This window comes from Mesoplodon bidens, assembly GCF_964165515.1.
Source record: "Mesoplodon bidens genome assembly, chromosome: 15".
Lineage (NCBI taxonomy): Eukaryota > Metazoa > Chordata > Mammalia > Artiodactyla > Ziphiidae > Mesoplodon > Mesoplodon bidens.
This window is the reverse complement of record NC_138171.1, coordinates 18,042,540-18,059,781: the sequence shown is the minus strand read 5'-3', so window position 1 is coordinate 18,059,781 and position 17,242 is coordinate 18,042,540. Positions and strand designations below refer to the sequence as shown.

General features: G+C 37.2%; 1 protein-coding gene across 1 annotated transcript in view; it reads right to left on the bottom strand.

Moving 5' to 3' along the window:
- PTPRT (protein tyrosine phosphatase receptor type T) overlaps positions 1-17,242 on the bottom strand; it is a gene marked incomplete at both ends in the record, with an annotated part of 1,089,241 nt that overhangs the window by 251,252 nt on the left and 820,747 nt on the right. The window contains 1 exon segment of the mRNA XM_081255209.1: positions 1,500-1,773. Within this exon segment, the coding sequence (XP_081111335.1) occupies positions 1,500-1,773 (274 nt within the window).

Genomic DNA, 17,242 nt, shown 5'->3' with positions numbered 1-17,242 from the left:
CACATAAAGGAGTGAGTTCTCTGTCATTGGAGGTATTCAAGAATAAGCACTAACATCATCAAATAAATGCTGGAGAGCATGTAGAGAAAAGGGAACCCTCCTACCCTGTTTGTGGGAATGTAAATTGGTGCAGCCACTATGGAGAACAGTATGGAGGTTCCTTAAAAAACTAAAAATAGAGTTGCCATATGATCCAACAATCCCACTCCTGGGCATATATCCAGAGAAAACCTTAATTCAGAAAGATACCTGCATCCTAATGTTGATAGCAGCACTATTTACAATAGCCAAGACATGGAAGCAACCTAAATGTTCATCATTTGAATGGATAAAGAAGATGTGGTATATATGTATATATATACAATGGAATACTACTCAGCCATAAAAAAGAATGAAATAATGCCATTTGCAGCAACATGGATGGACCTAGAGATTATCATACTAAGTGAAGTAAGTCAGAAAGAGAAAGACAAATATCGTATGATATTACTTATATGTGGAATCTAAAAAAGTGATACAAATCAACTTATTTACAAAACAGAAATAGACATAGAAATAGACATAGACATAGAAAACAAATTTATGGTTACCAAAGAGGAAAGGGGTTGGAGGAGTTTGGGATTAGCAGATACATTACTATATGTAAGACAGATAAACAACAAGGTACTACTGTATAGTGCAGGGAACTATTTACAATATCCTGTAATAAACCATAATGAAAAAGAATATGTATATATAACTGAATCACTTTGCTGTACACCAGAAAGTAACACAACATTGTAAATCAACTATGCTTCAATTTAAAAACAAGAATAATCATTAACATCAGTTAACTGTGATATTGTAATATTGACTGAAGCACTGTTTTGTATGTAGGGGGAGGGAGGGAGATATTGGATGACCTTTCAGATCCTTTACAGCCCTGTGATTTTGTAATGTTATGACTGGCACTCCTCGGTAACCAAAACAATATTTGACACAAAAAGGTTACCTTGTCTTTGGGAGAAAAATACTTCTTAATGTGACTAACGGTAATGATAAAGGGGTTAGCAGTCACTGATTAACTAAAACATGTTTAGTGCATTAATAGATATCAAATGTATAGGTGTTCTTTTATAGATGAGGAAATTAAGACTCAGATCTGCACGATTTGCCCAAGTGAAACACCTTTCTATCCTCTAATACAGGGGTCTCGGAATTTTTTTCTGTGAAGGGCCACGTAGTAAATATTTTAGGCTTTTTATGCAGCACAGAGTCTGTCCCAACTACTCAAGTGTACTGCTGTAGCAACAAAGCAGTTACAGACCATGGAAATGGATAGGCGTCACTGTATTCAAAACAAAAAACAAAACAAAAAAACAACAACCCTTTACTCAATGGGTCAGGATGATTTGGTCCACGGGCCTTAGTTTGTCAACTTCTGCTCTAAAAACATGCTGCCTTCTCATTTAAGAATGAAAAAACAAGGCAAGACATGGCCTCCATGTGGCCATACTTACTCCATTTGCTTTGCTGAGTGCCTGGAAGTAGATGCTGTAGCTTTTCAGAGGGGAAAGAGGTGGGTTCCAGTAGCCATTGTATGTCTTGTTGTCACCCACTGTGAATGGCTGGGTGACAGGCAGGTTGGCAGGCTTCAATTCAGCAGCAAAGTAGTGTAGAGAATCGAGGCTGGAGGCATTCCTATAGCTCACCGGCACCGAAAAGCACTCAATGATGTCAGCTGCCCTCCGTGACTTCTGAAGTCGCTCTTCCTTGACAACCAGCTGATAAACACTGGACAGGAAAGAGGAGAGGCAGATGAGCAACTGCCTGGAGGGATGAACTTTTACTTATCATCGTCACTTCTGTCTGCAACTTAAACCTCCCTCCTGAGCTTCAGACTTATAAACCCGCTGCTTTGTAGAAATAGATTTCCATTTAGTTGTTCCAAAGCCAGCTCACACTGCATAGGTCCAAAAATGCAACTCAGTTTCAACCCCTACAAACCTATATGCTCCTCCTTCTACATTTCTTCCCTTAGTGAGGGTCCACTGCTCATCAAGTGGCCAGATCTTGAATATGGGGCTCATTCTCATTTCCTGCATCCTTGGTTTGCACTCTGCTTTGATCAACAAGCTCTGTTGACTTGACATCAGCAATCTGAACCTGCCCCTCCCTTTTTTTCTCCTCCCACCAAATTGTTGAGGTTGGGCACTTCCCCACCTCTTAGCTGAACTCAGCTAGTCTCTTTGCCTCTAATTGATTGGATCAACTCACCAGTCAATCCACTGACCTTCCTAAACATAAACACTGTCCCTCTTCAAGCACGTTTCATAGGCTCTCCATTATTCAAACGAGACAATCTAGACTCCTCATCCTGACCTTTGGGGCACTTTGTGTCTGGCTTCTAGTCTACCCCTCAGAGAGTCTTATGGTAAACCCCTCATTGCAGCTGCGGCAGACCCTATGCTATTGCACAAACCTCCTTTGGATCACAGCCTGTGCCATCACCAGTTCGTGCTTCCTCCATCTGCAATGCCCTCTCATTCAACTTCTGCCTGGGGAAGCCTTTCTCTAAAGGTGAAGTCTATCTTTCATCTCCTCTATGAAGCCGGTATAGATCCTCCAAATCTGAATGACTTTCCGCCTACTCCGCTCCTCCACTGCTCGTTAATGGCTATCTGCTTGGGACGGCAATAACATAAGCATGGAACTGCTGTTTCTAGGTGTAGACTGTGACCTTTTAGGCAGTGGAAGCTGTGGCTTAGTTATCTCTGTATCACTCTCCTCCATCCACATACTGCTCAGCAGGTTGCCTGATACCTATAATGATCAGTGAATGCTTGTTCAAATGGACCAAATTGAACTAAAATTGAAAATAAGCATGAAACCCAACCTGACAGGATGCAGAAACCCTAATCAAGATAAACAGTGATTCTTCTGAGCTCCTGTCTAGTGATCTCACACATTCCCTTCAACTTAGAAGGACTGTAAGAAGGTGTTAATATGTGAAGAGAGATGACCGAGCCTTTTAAAAACACCAACTGTATGCCAAATGTGTATGCTCCTTTTATAAAAGTTATCCTAGGGCTTCCCTGGTGGCACAGTGGTTGAGAGTCCGCCTGCCGATGCTGGGGACATGGGTTCGTGCCCCGGTCTGGGAAGATCCCACATGCCGTGGAGTGGCAGGGCCCGTGAGCCATGGCCGCTGAGCCTGCGCGTCTGGAGCCTGTGCTCCGCAACGGGAGAGGCCACAACAGTGAGAGGCCCGCATACCGCAAAAAAAAAAAAAAAAAGACACTATTGAAAAGACAAGCTACATACTGAGAGAAAATATTTGCAAGGTATGCAAGGTATGCAAGGTATGATGACATATCTAACATACATAATGACACAATACAACTCAATAATAAAAACACTAACAACCCAATTTAAAAATTGGCAAAAGATTTGACTAGACATTTCACTAACGATAAAATACAAGTGGTTTATAAACTCATGAAAAGATGGTCAACCTTAAGAGGTGTGGCCAAGATGGTGGTGTCGGAAGACCCTGAGCTCAGCTCCTCCCATGGGCACACCAAAATTACAACTATTTACAGAGTAGCTATCTATGAGAATGACCTGAAGACTAGCAGAAAATATTTTCCACAACTAAAGATATAAAGAAGGAATCAAACTTATATGTGGAATCTAAAAAATAATACAAACGAATATATATGCGAAACAGAAACAGACTCACAGATACAGAAAACAAACTGGTGGTTACCAAAGGGAAGAGGCAAGGGGGGAGGGGCCAATTAGGGGTCTGGGGTTAAGACATACAAATTACTATGTATAAAATAGATAAGCAACAAGGATATATTGTACAGCATAAGGAGTCACAGCCATTATCTTATAATAACTTTTAATGGAGTACAATCTGTAAAAATACTGAATCACTATGCTGTATACCTGAAACTAATATAATATTGTAAAACAACTATACTTCAATTAAAAAAATTTTTTTAAATAAAACCAAAAAAGAGCAAAAGAAAATAAGGCAACAACAATTAAAAAAAAACCACAATGAGAAACCACCCCCCTCCCCACTTAGAACAGCCATCAGTAGAAAGACAGACAATTGTAAGTGTTGGCAAGGGTATTGGAAAAATGGAACTGTCATACATTGCTGTGGGAAAGTCAAATGGTGCAGTCACTTTGGAAAATAGTCTGGAAGTTCCTTAAAAAGGCAAACATAAAGCTACCATTCATCCAGCTATTCCATTCATAAATACTTATCTATGTATGTCTATACATAAACTTGTGTACAAATGTTAATAACAGTATTATTCATAATAGCCAAAACACTAAAACAATCTAAATGTCTATCAAGTGGTGAACAGATAAACAATATGTGGTATATCCATATATTGAAATATTATTCAGCAATAAAAGAAACAATTTACTAATATACTCTACAGTATGGATGAGGGTCAAAAATATTATGCTAAATGACAGAAGCCAGATGAAAAACACTTTATATACTGTATGATTCCATTCACATGAAATGTCAAGAAAATGCAAATTTATAGAGACATTAATCAGATTAGTGTTTGCCTGGGACTGCAGGTGTGAACAGGAATCAATTGCACTCAGGCACAGGGTATTTTATGGTGTGATGAAAATTTTCTAAAATGGGACCGTGGTGATGGTTGCACAATCCTACAAATTTACTGAAAATCACTGAATTGTACACTTAAAACTGACTGAATTTTATGGTATGCAAATTATACCTCAATAAAGCTTTTAAAGAAATGAGGGAAATGGACTGAGCAATCTTGGATGTTCTTTCTCCCTTCCAAAGAGTCTGTGCTTTAGTATTCAATGATGCACACATTTCAATACAGAAATGCTATGATAAACTTTTGGCATTATTGTTCAAGATGGGCTAAGAAACAAGTGTGAGCTTAGTAATCCCCAACAGAATCTAGCTTTGCAATTACATTTTGCACATTAAAGGTCACTTGGAACTATAAAACTGAAATTTACAATGACATGTCTTAGTTAGCCAACCTTTACTCCAAGGCTCTGGGAATTCCTGTTTTTGTTCACGATTTGCTTAGTCACAATAGCCATTAGAGGAGGCAAGGAAATGGGGAGAGGAATACATTTGCAGTTTAGCATCAGAATATGTGCATGTGCATCTTTCCCTGGCTTCTGACTAGCTGTGTGATCTACTGCCCACTCTGTCTTTCATGTACTTAATCATGTATTCATCAGATATTTATTGTATGACTACAGTGTAGCAGGTTAAAATTTGAATGTAATATGGCCCCTGGGCACTGGGAGCTCAGAACTGAGATGGGGGAGACAGATACTAACTGTTCAGTACAATTCAATATGGGGAGGGCAAAAGGAGGAACTTAGCCAGGGAAGGATTCTGAGAAGAGGGGTGCTTACAGGATAGTGTGAGGGTTAAATGAGATAGTGTGTCTAGAGCATTCTTTCTACAGAGTAGAGTGCTTTTTCTAAAAGTTGGCTGGAGCCAAAACAACTGCTGCATGCATTATTATTACAGTGTTATCAAATTAGACCACAAAGATTTGCCTTGTTTTCCATTTGGACTCTTCTCCTGTGGTTGAACTGCACTTAATAAATTTAACAAAAGTGGATTTTGAGTAGAAATTTAAAGGAAGAAACATATGCTGTGTAAAGGGGCCATAACAATTCAACTGAAGAGTTCAAATTAAGTTTTAATTATTATCAGATAATCAAAAGAAACCTTAAAAGGAGAAACCAGACAACCATCTGATGATGGCTAGAGTGCCATATCCTCTTCTCAAATATTTAAAAGAAGTATAACTAGCTTTAATTGAGCATGTACTTACTGGGGTGGAGATATATTGTAAACCATAATGCAGAAGACTTAGCCCTCATGTATTTTCTCTTAATCACTGGTCCTCTCTCATTCACAATACTGTACATAAGCAACTCCCGTGGTTCTAATTTCAATACATATCCAGAATCTGACCACTTCCATCACCTCCACAGCTACTACCCTATCAAGCCCCCATGATCTCTTGATTGGGTTATTGCCATAGCCTACCAACTGGTCTTCCTGCTTCCAATCTTGCCCCCAGCAATCTCAAAACAGTAGCTGGAGTGACCCTTTAAAAACATGACTCAGGTCATGACACTCCTGTGCTCAAAGCCCCGCTATGCCTCCCACCTTGTGTAGAGTAAAAGGCAGCATCTTTACAGTGTCTCCAAGGCCCTCTGTTATGAGGCCTTTTTGCTGTCCTTTGAATACCCTATAGGTATGTTCCCATCTCAAGGCCATCACATTTACTATCCTTGATGCCTGGAATGCTCTTCCCTCAGATATATATAACCCTTGGAAGACTTGCTTCTTCACCTCTGCTGGAGAAGTCTTACACGATCGCTGTATTTAAAATAGCAACCTTGGGACATCCCTGGTGGTCTGGTGGGTAAGACTCCATGCTCCCAACACAGGGGGCCCAGGTTTGATCTCAGGTCGGGGAACTAGATCCCGCATGCATGCCGCAGCTAAGAGCCCGCATGCCGCAGCTAAAAGATCCCACATGCTGCAACTAAAAGATCCCACATGCTGCAACTAAAGATCCCACGTGCTGCAACAAAGATCCCGCGTGTTGCAACTAAGACCCAGTGCAGCCAAAATAAATAAATAAATAAATTTAAAATTATATATTAAAAAAATAAAATAAAACTGTAACTCCAACCACATTATACCCTGTTACACTTCACTGCTTAATTTTTTATTTTTTTTTGCGGTACGCGGGCCTCTCACTGTTGTGGCCTCTCCCATTACAAGCACAGGTTCCGGACGCGCAGGCTCAGCGGCCATGGCTCACGGGCTCAGCCACTCCGTGGCATGTGGGATCCTCCCGGACCAGGGCACAAGCCCGTGTCCCCTGCATCGGCAGGCGGACTCTCAACCACTGTACCACCAGGGAAGCCCTCACTGCTTAATTTTTCTCCATATCATTTATCATCATCATGCCCGCTGTGTGTGTGTGTGTGTGTGTGTGTGTGTGTGTGTGTGTGTGCACATAAGAGGTTAAGTCATTTAAAGAGAGGACTGTAAGCACTGCAAATGTCAACCTTCCTTTTAGGAAAACGCAACTGGATAGATATGGGGCCAGTTATATTTAGATGGATGGCCTTATTTTAGTGACCTTTACTGCACCAAAAAAGCAAGGTTGAGGTTTTAGTTCTGGCTTTACCACTCACTAGCTCTGTCTGACATGCTGAGCAAGTCATTTCACCTCTAGAACTTGTATCTAAAATGGGATAATTCTGGCCAATGCAATAAGACACAAAACAGAAGAGATATACATTTTAGAGAGGAAAGCAATTTATCATCGTTTGTAGATAATATGACTGTGACCTAATATGTTGAAGAGAATCAAGTGAAAGACTTTTAAAATTAATAAAAGAATTCAGTAAAGTGGTTTGATAGAAGATAGAGATAAATAAACTGTACAGCATGAAAAACAAGCTAGAAGAGGTAAGGGAAAAACCCTTTTAGAATAGAATCCTTTAAAAAATAGCTAAGGATAACACAAATAAGACATGTACAGGCCTGACTTGGGAAAGGAAAAGAAAAAAAATACCTCTACTGAGTGATATAAGAGAATATCTCCAGTCCCTAGCACAGGGCTTGGCACAGTGGGTGTTAAATAATTGTGCTGACCTAAAGATGAATAAATGGACAGAAACGCTAAAGCCCTGGATAAAAGCATCACATATTGTAAAGATGTCAATTCTTGCCAAATTGATGTCTTTTTCTTTGGGAAAAAGCAAATAGTATAAAATAGGAGGTCAGCTAGGTGACAATTTGAAGCCCCAAAGATGTAGATGACCTCAATTTTGAAATTCTAACAATGTCAATGGGATTATTTTGGTTTGTTTGTTTAAAATAGGAAATATAGTCCAGCACTTATTTTTAAACAGAGGAATGTGAGTGAAAAACCACTACTAGATATTAGAGGCTATTATGAAGTTAAAATAATTAAACCATGGGTATTGGAGTACGATTAAAAGAAAACGGAGGAGGGGTGTGTGTGGGGGTGTGCGAATTTTATATATAGAAATAGAAGCAAGGCAAGGCAATGGAAAAGAGAAAATTTTATCAATAAATAGTGTTGGGAAAATTCCATAATTATGAGAAAAAAAAGCACCAAATTTAAGACTTCACCATATATGACAAACCACATTATATTCAAACGGTTCAAAATTTAATTTGTTTACTGACAAATTTCAAGATGACTATGGCAGTCAAATGCACTGTGTGATTCTTGATTGGACACTGCACTCAATTTCCTGAGTGTGATGACTGCACTGTGGATATGTAGAAGGCTGACCTTTTTCTGAGGATATACAAACTGGAGGCTTTAAAGAGTCATGATTACTACAACTAACCTAGCAAGCATTTCAGAGATCAGGAGAAGAGACATTAAGTAAATTGACAAAATATTTACAACTGGTGGATCTGGGAGAAGGATATAGGGATGTTTATTGTGCCATTCTCGTAACAGCCTGTAGATTTGAAGTTCGAAAAAAAATAATCTGGAGCGGCAAAAATCTTTTTCAGCTTAACAACAGAACAACTCACAAAAGAGAAAAGAAAAAGGCTGTGTATGTATACATTTGAAATGTCTGAATTTATGAATAAAAATAAAACAAAAAATTATGAAAGCTACTCCCAGAAAATACGATAGAGAAGGAAATAATATTTTAATACTTAAGTGATCATATTTGGGATGGAGGATCAAAATGTCAAGGGGCAGTCACAAAAATCAATAAATTCTCTGTATATGGAAAGGTATACACTATATTACCTCTGTATAATGAGATGGAACCACACGTTATTAAACCAAAATTCTAAGCAAAGAAAAACTTCCAACTGGGGAGAATAAGAACTTTCCTAAGTAACTCTCATATCAAATAGGAAATCAAAACCACAATTTCATATACTTTAGAACTATTACAATGAGAACAATGATGTTTAATGTCTATGGGATAGGACAAAACCTGTTTTCAGAATCGGAAAAGCCATTATTAAACAAAAAAGAAAGACAATAAATTAATTAAGCATTCCATAAAAAAGAAAATTAGAATAAACAACACTGGAGCCAGATGGCTTTTCCAATGATTTCTTTCAATCTTTCAACAACTGATAATTTCCATGTTATGTAAGCCATTACATAAGACAGAAAAAGAGGGAGAGAGTCTCAAATTGTTACCAATTATTCTTTTAATACGCTATTAAATTGGTTCCCCATAAACAGGTCATTTACCTCAGGTACACAGACAGATTTAGTAATAAAGAAAAAATCTAGGAAAATAACACAAAAATAAGTCCAAGTAGAAAACCAATATGATCATATGAATAGATGCTAAAAAGGCATTTGATAAAATGTAATATCCCTTTCTGGTTTTAAAAGGCACAAAGATAAATGATGCAATAGAGATATTTTTTATTATGATGTTGAAAAATAGCTATTTCAAACCTACCACTAACATCACACATAAGAAACATTTACTGGAGGATAACTCTTGGAGATTGCAGTAACACAAAGCTCTACCTAAACATTTGCCCCAAACGCTCTACCCGAGGCAACAAAACATAAAACCAAAATAAGAGATATGGCAGCTGCAAAGGAGGATATAAAATGTTCATTATTCACAGATGATGTGATTCTTAGACTGGTTAACTAGATACTAAAATTTAATTAAAGAAACTCACAGGAGGCTTCAGCAGATGAGATGGCTAACACACACACACTCTCACACAAGGTTTCCCCAAGTACCAGCAAAACCCAGTTAGCAGACATAATGGTGGGAAGATAACAGAAAATACCACAGTGTTAACAAAGTAGCTCTTGAGGTCATCTATGTGGAGGAATCGAGGCAGATTTCCTGAGAAATAGTGGAGCCTTGGGTGGAGAGGCTTGCCCTCTTTCAGTGTGGAAAAATTCATGCTCATGGAACCATTTCGGATTAAGGAAGAGTTTTAAATCAAGTAAAACTAAATTCCACTGGGGATTATTTAGGGAACGTGACAAAGTGATTTTAAAATTCACAGGAAAACAGAAGTGGGTGAAAATAGCTAAGAACAGTTGGAACAATAAGAATCATGAGGACGACCAGATATTAAAATGTTTTGTAAAGCTGTAATTAAAATGGGTGGTGCAGACACAGTGATCAATTCAGAGAAAGACCTAATGGAACAGTGCAGACAAACCGAGGCTATAGTGGGATACCCACAAACACACACACACAAACACACAGAGGGAGCATCACAAGTCAGCAGTACTGCAAGAAGTGTTCAATAAACGTGGAGAGGACCTGCTGACAGTTTGGAGAAATAAAATAAGACGTACCCAATAAACATCATTAAAATGTTAAAATGATGAGATAATAGCTATGATGATATGTGGCAAAAGTAGTATGCAGCATTGTAAGGGAGGACCAAAATTATGTTCAACTTAATTTTTTAATTTGGTAAAGAAAACTGAGAAAAACCCATCCCAAATGTTAATATTTTATGATGGATCCTAATGACTTTTTCCTTAAAAATTTTTTTTCTATAATTTCTATAAGCTTATATAATTTTTGTCAGAAATCTAAATTAAACTATTTTAAATGAAAGGATAAAATAAAGTCATACTTATATTCACTACCTCGGTATTCTGAATGAGGACCAAAGATAATGAGGAATATGAAAGAACTTTGAAAATGATCATTTAATATAATATACTACAACTAGCTGTAGTATCATATCTTTAATTGACAAATGGATTTCTGCACATGGGTGACATGGCATGATCCATGCCAAATACACGTCTACCTGGCTGAGTAATGTGACTTTGGAATTTTTAATAAATATACTCCACCCCTACCTAACTTCAGAGTGTTATTTTTCAGGTGCATGTTGCAAAGTATCATTTCAATCAATCAAGGATACAGTTAACGTATAAAGAAGAATTTATAATCACCACTGACCAATAATAGCTCTATTAGCTAATGTTAATGGCTCATTTGAACAGAAACTTTAAAACAGCTTACATAGACTTAAGTAATAAATAATGTTTAGGGCAAACAGTGCCTATCAACAACTGCTAGGAGAAGCAGAATGCTGTAAGACCTTGTTACTCATTGGTCCAGGAACCTACAGCATCCCCATCACCTAGGAGTGTGTTGGAAACACAGAATCTCAGGCCCCAGGCCAGACCTACTGAATCAGAATCTTCATTTTAAAAGATTTCAGGTTAATACATTTACATATTAAATTTTGAAAAGCCATAAAGTGAAAAAAAAAACCACTTTGGGGAACTGAAAATCTTCCTTTCTTATTTTGTTTTGTTTTTTAATAAACATTCTGAAGCTTTTTATGCCCCGCAGTGGAAATCCAGGCTGTTTCCCTCACCCCAGGTCTCCCAATACTGCCTTCTTCTTCAGATGTCCTGGGAAGCAACCCCTTTACCCTCCTGCCAAGTTCTCAGCTGAAATGTCACTGTTGTTTTCTAAAGTCATTTTATGTTGTGAAAGGAGCAAAGAAAAAAAATAAAGTTGAACAAGGCTAGCTCTGATAGGGAGTCAGTCTCCAAACTTCACAATTAAAACCCATAGTGATGCTTTCACAGAGGAAGCTGCTACAGTGGCTGTTTTTAAAACAGTAATCAATAGGGTGCCTTCGATTCTCTACTTGCAACAAAGACATTTGCTTAATGAAAGGAAAGTGGCGAAAATCCTCTGAGGACTTTTTTTCCCTATTTTATTTATTTATTTATTTAACATCTTTATTGGGGTATAATTGCTTTACAGTGGTGTGTTAATTTCTGCTTTATAACAAAGTGAATCAGTTATACATATATATATATATATATATATATATATATATCCCCCCATATCTCCTCCCTCTGAGCACTTTTTTGTAAGACCATCTGAAATCAATTGTCCTCAAAAAGACCTTCTAAGCTCTAAAAAGCTAAATGGAATGATTATTAATTAACCATTAAACTAATCATAATAACTGGCATATTAGTGCCAGATAGGGCAAATAAATGCTATAGAAGAATAGTAACACCAATTAGAGGATTTTTCCTATGGGAAAATGTAACCCACTGATGAGGTTATTTGCAGGAATACAAATCACCTATGTGTGGAGAACTGTAGGTGCCAGGTCTCCATCTAACAACAGAATCGCCTGTGAATTCCAGAGCCCTACTAAGAATTTCTCGATGTAGGGCTTGGAAATATGAACTTTGGATAAGCTCACTGGATATTCTTATACACAACACGTTTCAGAGATCCTCCTGTGGAAGCCTTGCCCTGAATTTGTGATGTGAGGCAAAGAGACCCTTGGATACAATATAATCAATCTAATTTAGCAGTTCTCAAAGTGTGCTCTGTGAATGCCTTTACTGTTATTTTTTTAATGATCATATGTTTAAAATGTAGCTTTAATTTCTAATAGAGCATACTGATATTGATAGACAAAACCCAAATGAACAAAAGCTTAAGTCCTATGACCCTTTCAGTGGTTCTGCAATGTCAAAATGATTTTAATAGTATACTACAACTTTATTTGCCTCTTCCACTCTGTTGATATTTGCACTGAATGCAAAGGCAATAGTGAGTAAAACTGCTGGTTTTACCAGCAGTGGTATAGTACCCAACTGTACTTGTCATTGTATTTGTCACCACCACATAAAAATTTGCTATATAAAAACAAAAATGCCAGTTTTGCTTAAGAATGTCCTGGATGAACCAGTAAAAAGTGTTCATTTCAACCTTTGAGTATACAGCTTTTTAATATTCATGTGACACAATAGGAAGTAAGCCTAAATCATGTCTTCTGCTTACTGAAGTACTATGGTTTCTTAAGGAAAAACATTTCTGTGATTGTTTGAGTTACATGCTAAACTAGTCACATTTTTAATGAAGCACCATTTTTTTTTCTTGAAAGAATAACTAACAAATTGTGGTTATTAACATTTGGATATTTGATAAACACCTCCAAAATAAATGAATTTTATCTGTCACTTTAAGGGACACTGATGGTATTTGTTCATAATTGAGCTTCCGGTAAGAATTATAATTTGGAAAACTTGCTGTCTGTCACTATGAACTTAGGTTCCCAATACTTGAAAACTTTACTGATGAGATTTGGTGGTGATATTAGCAAATATAATACTTTGATGTTGTATAATGAAATGTGTCAACATTGGGATGATTTCTATGGTTCAGTGAATTTTTTCAAATGACCAATGTATAATGTTACAGAATAAGGACAAAATATCAAGGATAAAATATCCATTCAATGGGCAACATAAATTGATACATAACTGATATGAGAATCCAGTTATCTTCTACAAGCCAGTCTTAAAAATATTAAATCCAGTTATCTTTTACAAGTCAGTCTTAAAAATATTAAAAATATTTGCAAAAATGTGAACAGTGCACCTCTTCTCCCTAATTTGATTGTTTTAAAAAATATACATTGTTTATATTAATATGTAATGAGTTTACTATTATTTTTTTAAAATGTAGTATGTTTAAAATGTAGCTTTAATTTCTAATAGAGCATATTGATATTCTTAGACAAAAGCCACATGAACAAAAGCTCTCTGGGACTTCATTATTTTTTTAACAATGTAAAGGGGTCTTGGGGCCAGAAAGATTGAGAATCTCTGATCTAATAATACATTGAAAAAAAAAAAAAAAACAGAAGCGCTATCAAGATCCTCAAGGGCTTCTCACTCTTGGCACTATTAGAATTTTAGCTGGATGATCTTTGTTGTAGGGGGCTGTCCTCTACATTGTAGGATGTTTAGCAGGACCCCTGGTCTCAATTCACTAACTAGATGCCAGCAGCAGCCCCTAGTCCCAAGTTGTAACAACCAAAGTTATCTCCAGACATTGCCTCTGGGGGCAAATTAACTCTGGTCAAGGACCACTGTCACTGCTATAGGTAAATGGTTAAAGAATGTTAAAAAGATAGCTCACAAAAAAGAAACGTCAACAGTATAAAACACAGGGAAAAAATTCTGCTTTGCCAGTACACCAAGAAATTCAGATCAAAATGATATGTTCCCATTTAAAACCCATTAAATTATCAAAGTAAATGTAAATTATAATATGCCATCTCAGTGAAGTTATGGTAGAACACGTAGGATTATACAATTCCAGCAGCACTGTAAATTGATTCATCAAATTGGGGAAATAATTTGGCAAAGGCTTTCAAGACTCATAAACACCTTTATGACCTGGAAGCAGAAAGAGCATAGATTCTAAAAATCTGCATCAAATTTGAATTTTGGCTCTGAATCTTACTAGTTGTATGACCTTCCTTTAAATATTTAAATGATATTGGAAATCTGAAGACAATAATAATGCCCCATAAATGATTATTGGGAGAACTGGATTAGATAATAATGTAAGTAAACTTCTAGTTAAAAGTGGAAAATTTAATGCACTCCATTTACCTCCTCTCTCTCCTGAGACCCCACTAACATGATGGTAAAAGATGAAAAAGCATATAAATCTGCAAGGAAAAAAAGAACAGGAGAGGGGTCGTTAGTGGATGAGAGGGTTCAGCAAAATTCTGGAAGATTGAAAATGGTCAGAAGAGTGCTATCTGTTGTGGCAGGATAAAGAAAGTCAAATCATAAAGAGATGTGAATAAAAATGGAGTTGATCTGCCCAATGGATCTCAAGTGAGACTTTGGTCTTGTGGCAATAAAATGTGGAGGATGTGAAAGTGAAATGTGGGGCTGAAAATAGGGGTGTTGATCAAAAGTCTATACCTGAAACCATCAAACCCTGGAACATGGACCTCTACATATCTACCCCCTACCCCTCAGGCAGGAGATAGGAGGTTTCATCTCTGGAGAGTTTGAATGCCTTCATCCCCCCAAAACAGCACTTCTGGTCAACTTTTACAACACCTTACTTTTAAACACTGACTACCAAAGCTCACCAGTTAGGTGAGAAATGCCCCAATATGAAAGAGAGTAGTCAATTCAAATGGGGAAAAAATGACTCCAGAGGAAACAGAGATAATATAGGAGCCAGCAAAACCTTTATCACTCTCCAAATCAAAACATTATCCTCAGAAAAGAAATGACTGCTTCCAAAAACAAGAAGTGAGAAAAATATGAGAAAAATAAAATCAGACAACAGTAAATAGCTCTTAAAAGGAAAAGCCATGATTGCTGAAGTTTTAAACAAATGCTAGACAAGGTTGGTTATTTTTCCAGAAAACAGAACAAAATGACCAAAAAAACACCAAGAAAATCAAAGAAAAAAAGAGTATTTAATAGTAAATCTGAAATGGTAGAGCTCTGTTAGAAGAAAAATGTATTAATAGTATATTAAAGATATTGCCTGCATAAAATAGAATACTTGTACATTCTATGATGAATTTTAAAAAACACACTGCACAAAACAGGAAGAATGATGAGAGGAAGTATAACATAGTGGTTAAGAGTCAGGCTTTAGAGCCAGACTGTCATGTTCAAATCCCAGATTAGCAACTTACTAGCTGCATGATCTTGGGAAGTTATTGAACCTTTCAGTGCTTCAGTTTCCCATCATAAAACAGGGATACAATTTGCTGTTACCTCATAGAGTTTTGATGAGAATTAACCGAGTTAATATAGATAAAGGACTTAAAATAGTGTCTAGTACATAGTGAGCTTTAAGTTAATCATACAATACTACAATAAAAATAGTATATCACTTGGCACTGAAGTAGCCTGCTTTTTGTCAAATTATAAAATTAGCTACTGTATATTTATTTAACTAAAACTAGTGGTATAACTACATTGGGAAGCTGGATGATTCAAGACAGACAAATTCTCATTTATAATAGCGGGAAGTAAACAGATAATGTCGGTAATCAGTAACTTTAAAATAGCACATTATGTAGCGACATTGCCAATTCCCAGAAGAAATGGCAAAGAATTAAAATGCAGTTGCCTCTGGGGCACAGGACTAGGGGATTGAAAAATGTGGAGCAGAGAATGGTTTGACTATGTGATTTCCCAATTATGTGCGCTTGTTACTTTGAGGTTTTTTAATTAAAGAATGAAAAAGGTTAATATATATGAATTGGCTGTCAGTGCCTGACATATAAGTGTAGGCACTCAATATATTTTAGTTCCATTTTACTCATTTCAGTAATTCCACTCGTGGGGATTTTTTCCTATCTAAAAATACAATACCAAAAGAAAAGCATGAATAAATATATTTATTGCTGGGTTATTTATAACAACAAATAACTGGAAATGACCCAAATTTTCAACCATATGGGAATGGCTAAGAACTGCACAAAAACCTGATGGAGTGATATAAACCTCAAACATTATGTTTATTGTTTCAGATGGCTATGGATTGGCTAAAACCTACCACAGGCAAATACACACACACACACACACACAGAGTCCCTGATGTGTTTAGAGTAGAAAACAGGAACCTGAGAAAACCAAGATGTCTGCAAAGAGGAGATGGAGATAGAGTATGTCTTACTTCGTCTGGTCCCCAAAGTCCCTAATAGGGGGCTCACAGCTGCTTGGATCACTATACAAGGGGAGTTCCTTCCAAAAATCAAGGAGTATCTTTTTGAGCTGTGGCCTTTTATACTTAGAATTCACATCACTATTCAGAAAGAATGCATACTAACAATCTATGCCATTAATAGCAATTATTACAAATACTTAGGAGCCCCCTTCCTCGTCCTACAATCAGACTCAACATTAGCAAAGTCGTGGCTCACCTGGAAGTCATTCTCAGCAGCGGTTCAGCCTCCAGCTCTACACTGCTTCGAAAACCCACTGATCAGTAAAGATATTGATGAAAACTATGTAACAACAATGAAAAAAAGGGACAATGTAATGCATCTGAGTCTCCATAAAAGCTTACAGACAAGGCCTACAGCTCTCAAAGATATGAGCTGTGCAAGCCAACTTCTCTGGATCTCAGTTTTCTCACCTGAGAAAGGGGGAGCATTTTTGTCTACTTCAGTGTGATGTTGAGGGTATAAAATGAAATGATGCTTGGGAAGTCACCAATCACAGGTTCTGATCCAGAGAAGGAGCTCAAGAAAGCTCAGCTGGATGTGACTTTGGCTATCTGGCACCCAACTCCTCAGAATTGTGCTTCTCAAACTCTGGCATGTATCAGAATCTTCTGGAGGCCTTGTTAAAACAGCCAGATGGGCTCCATCCCCAGA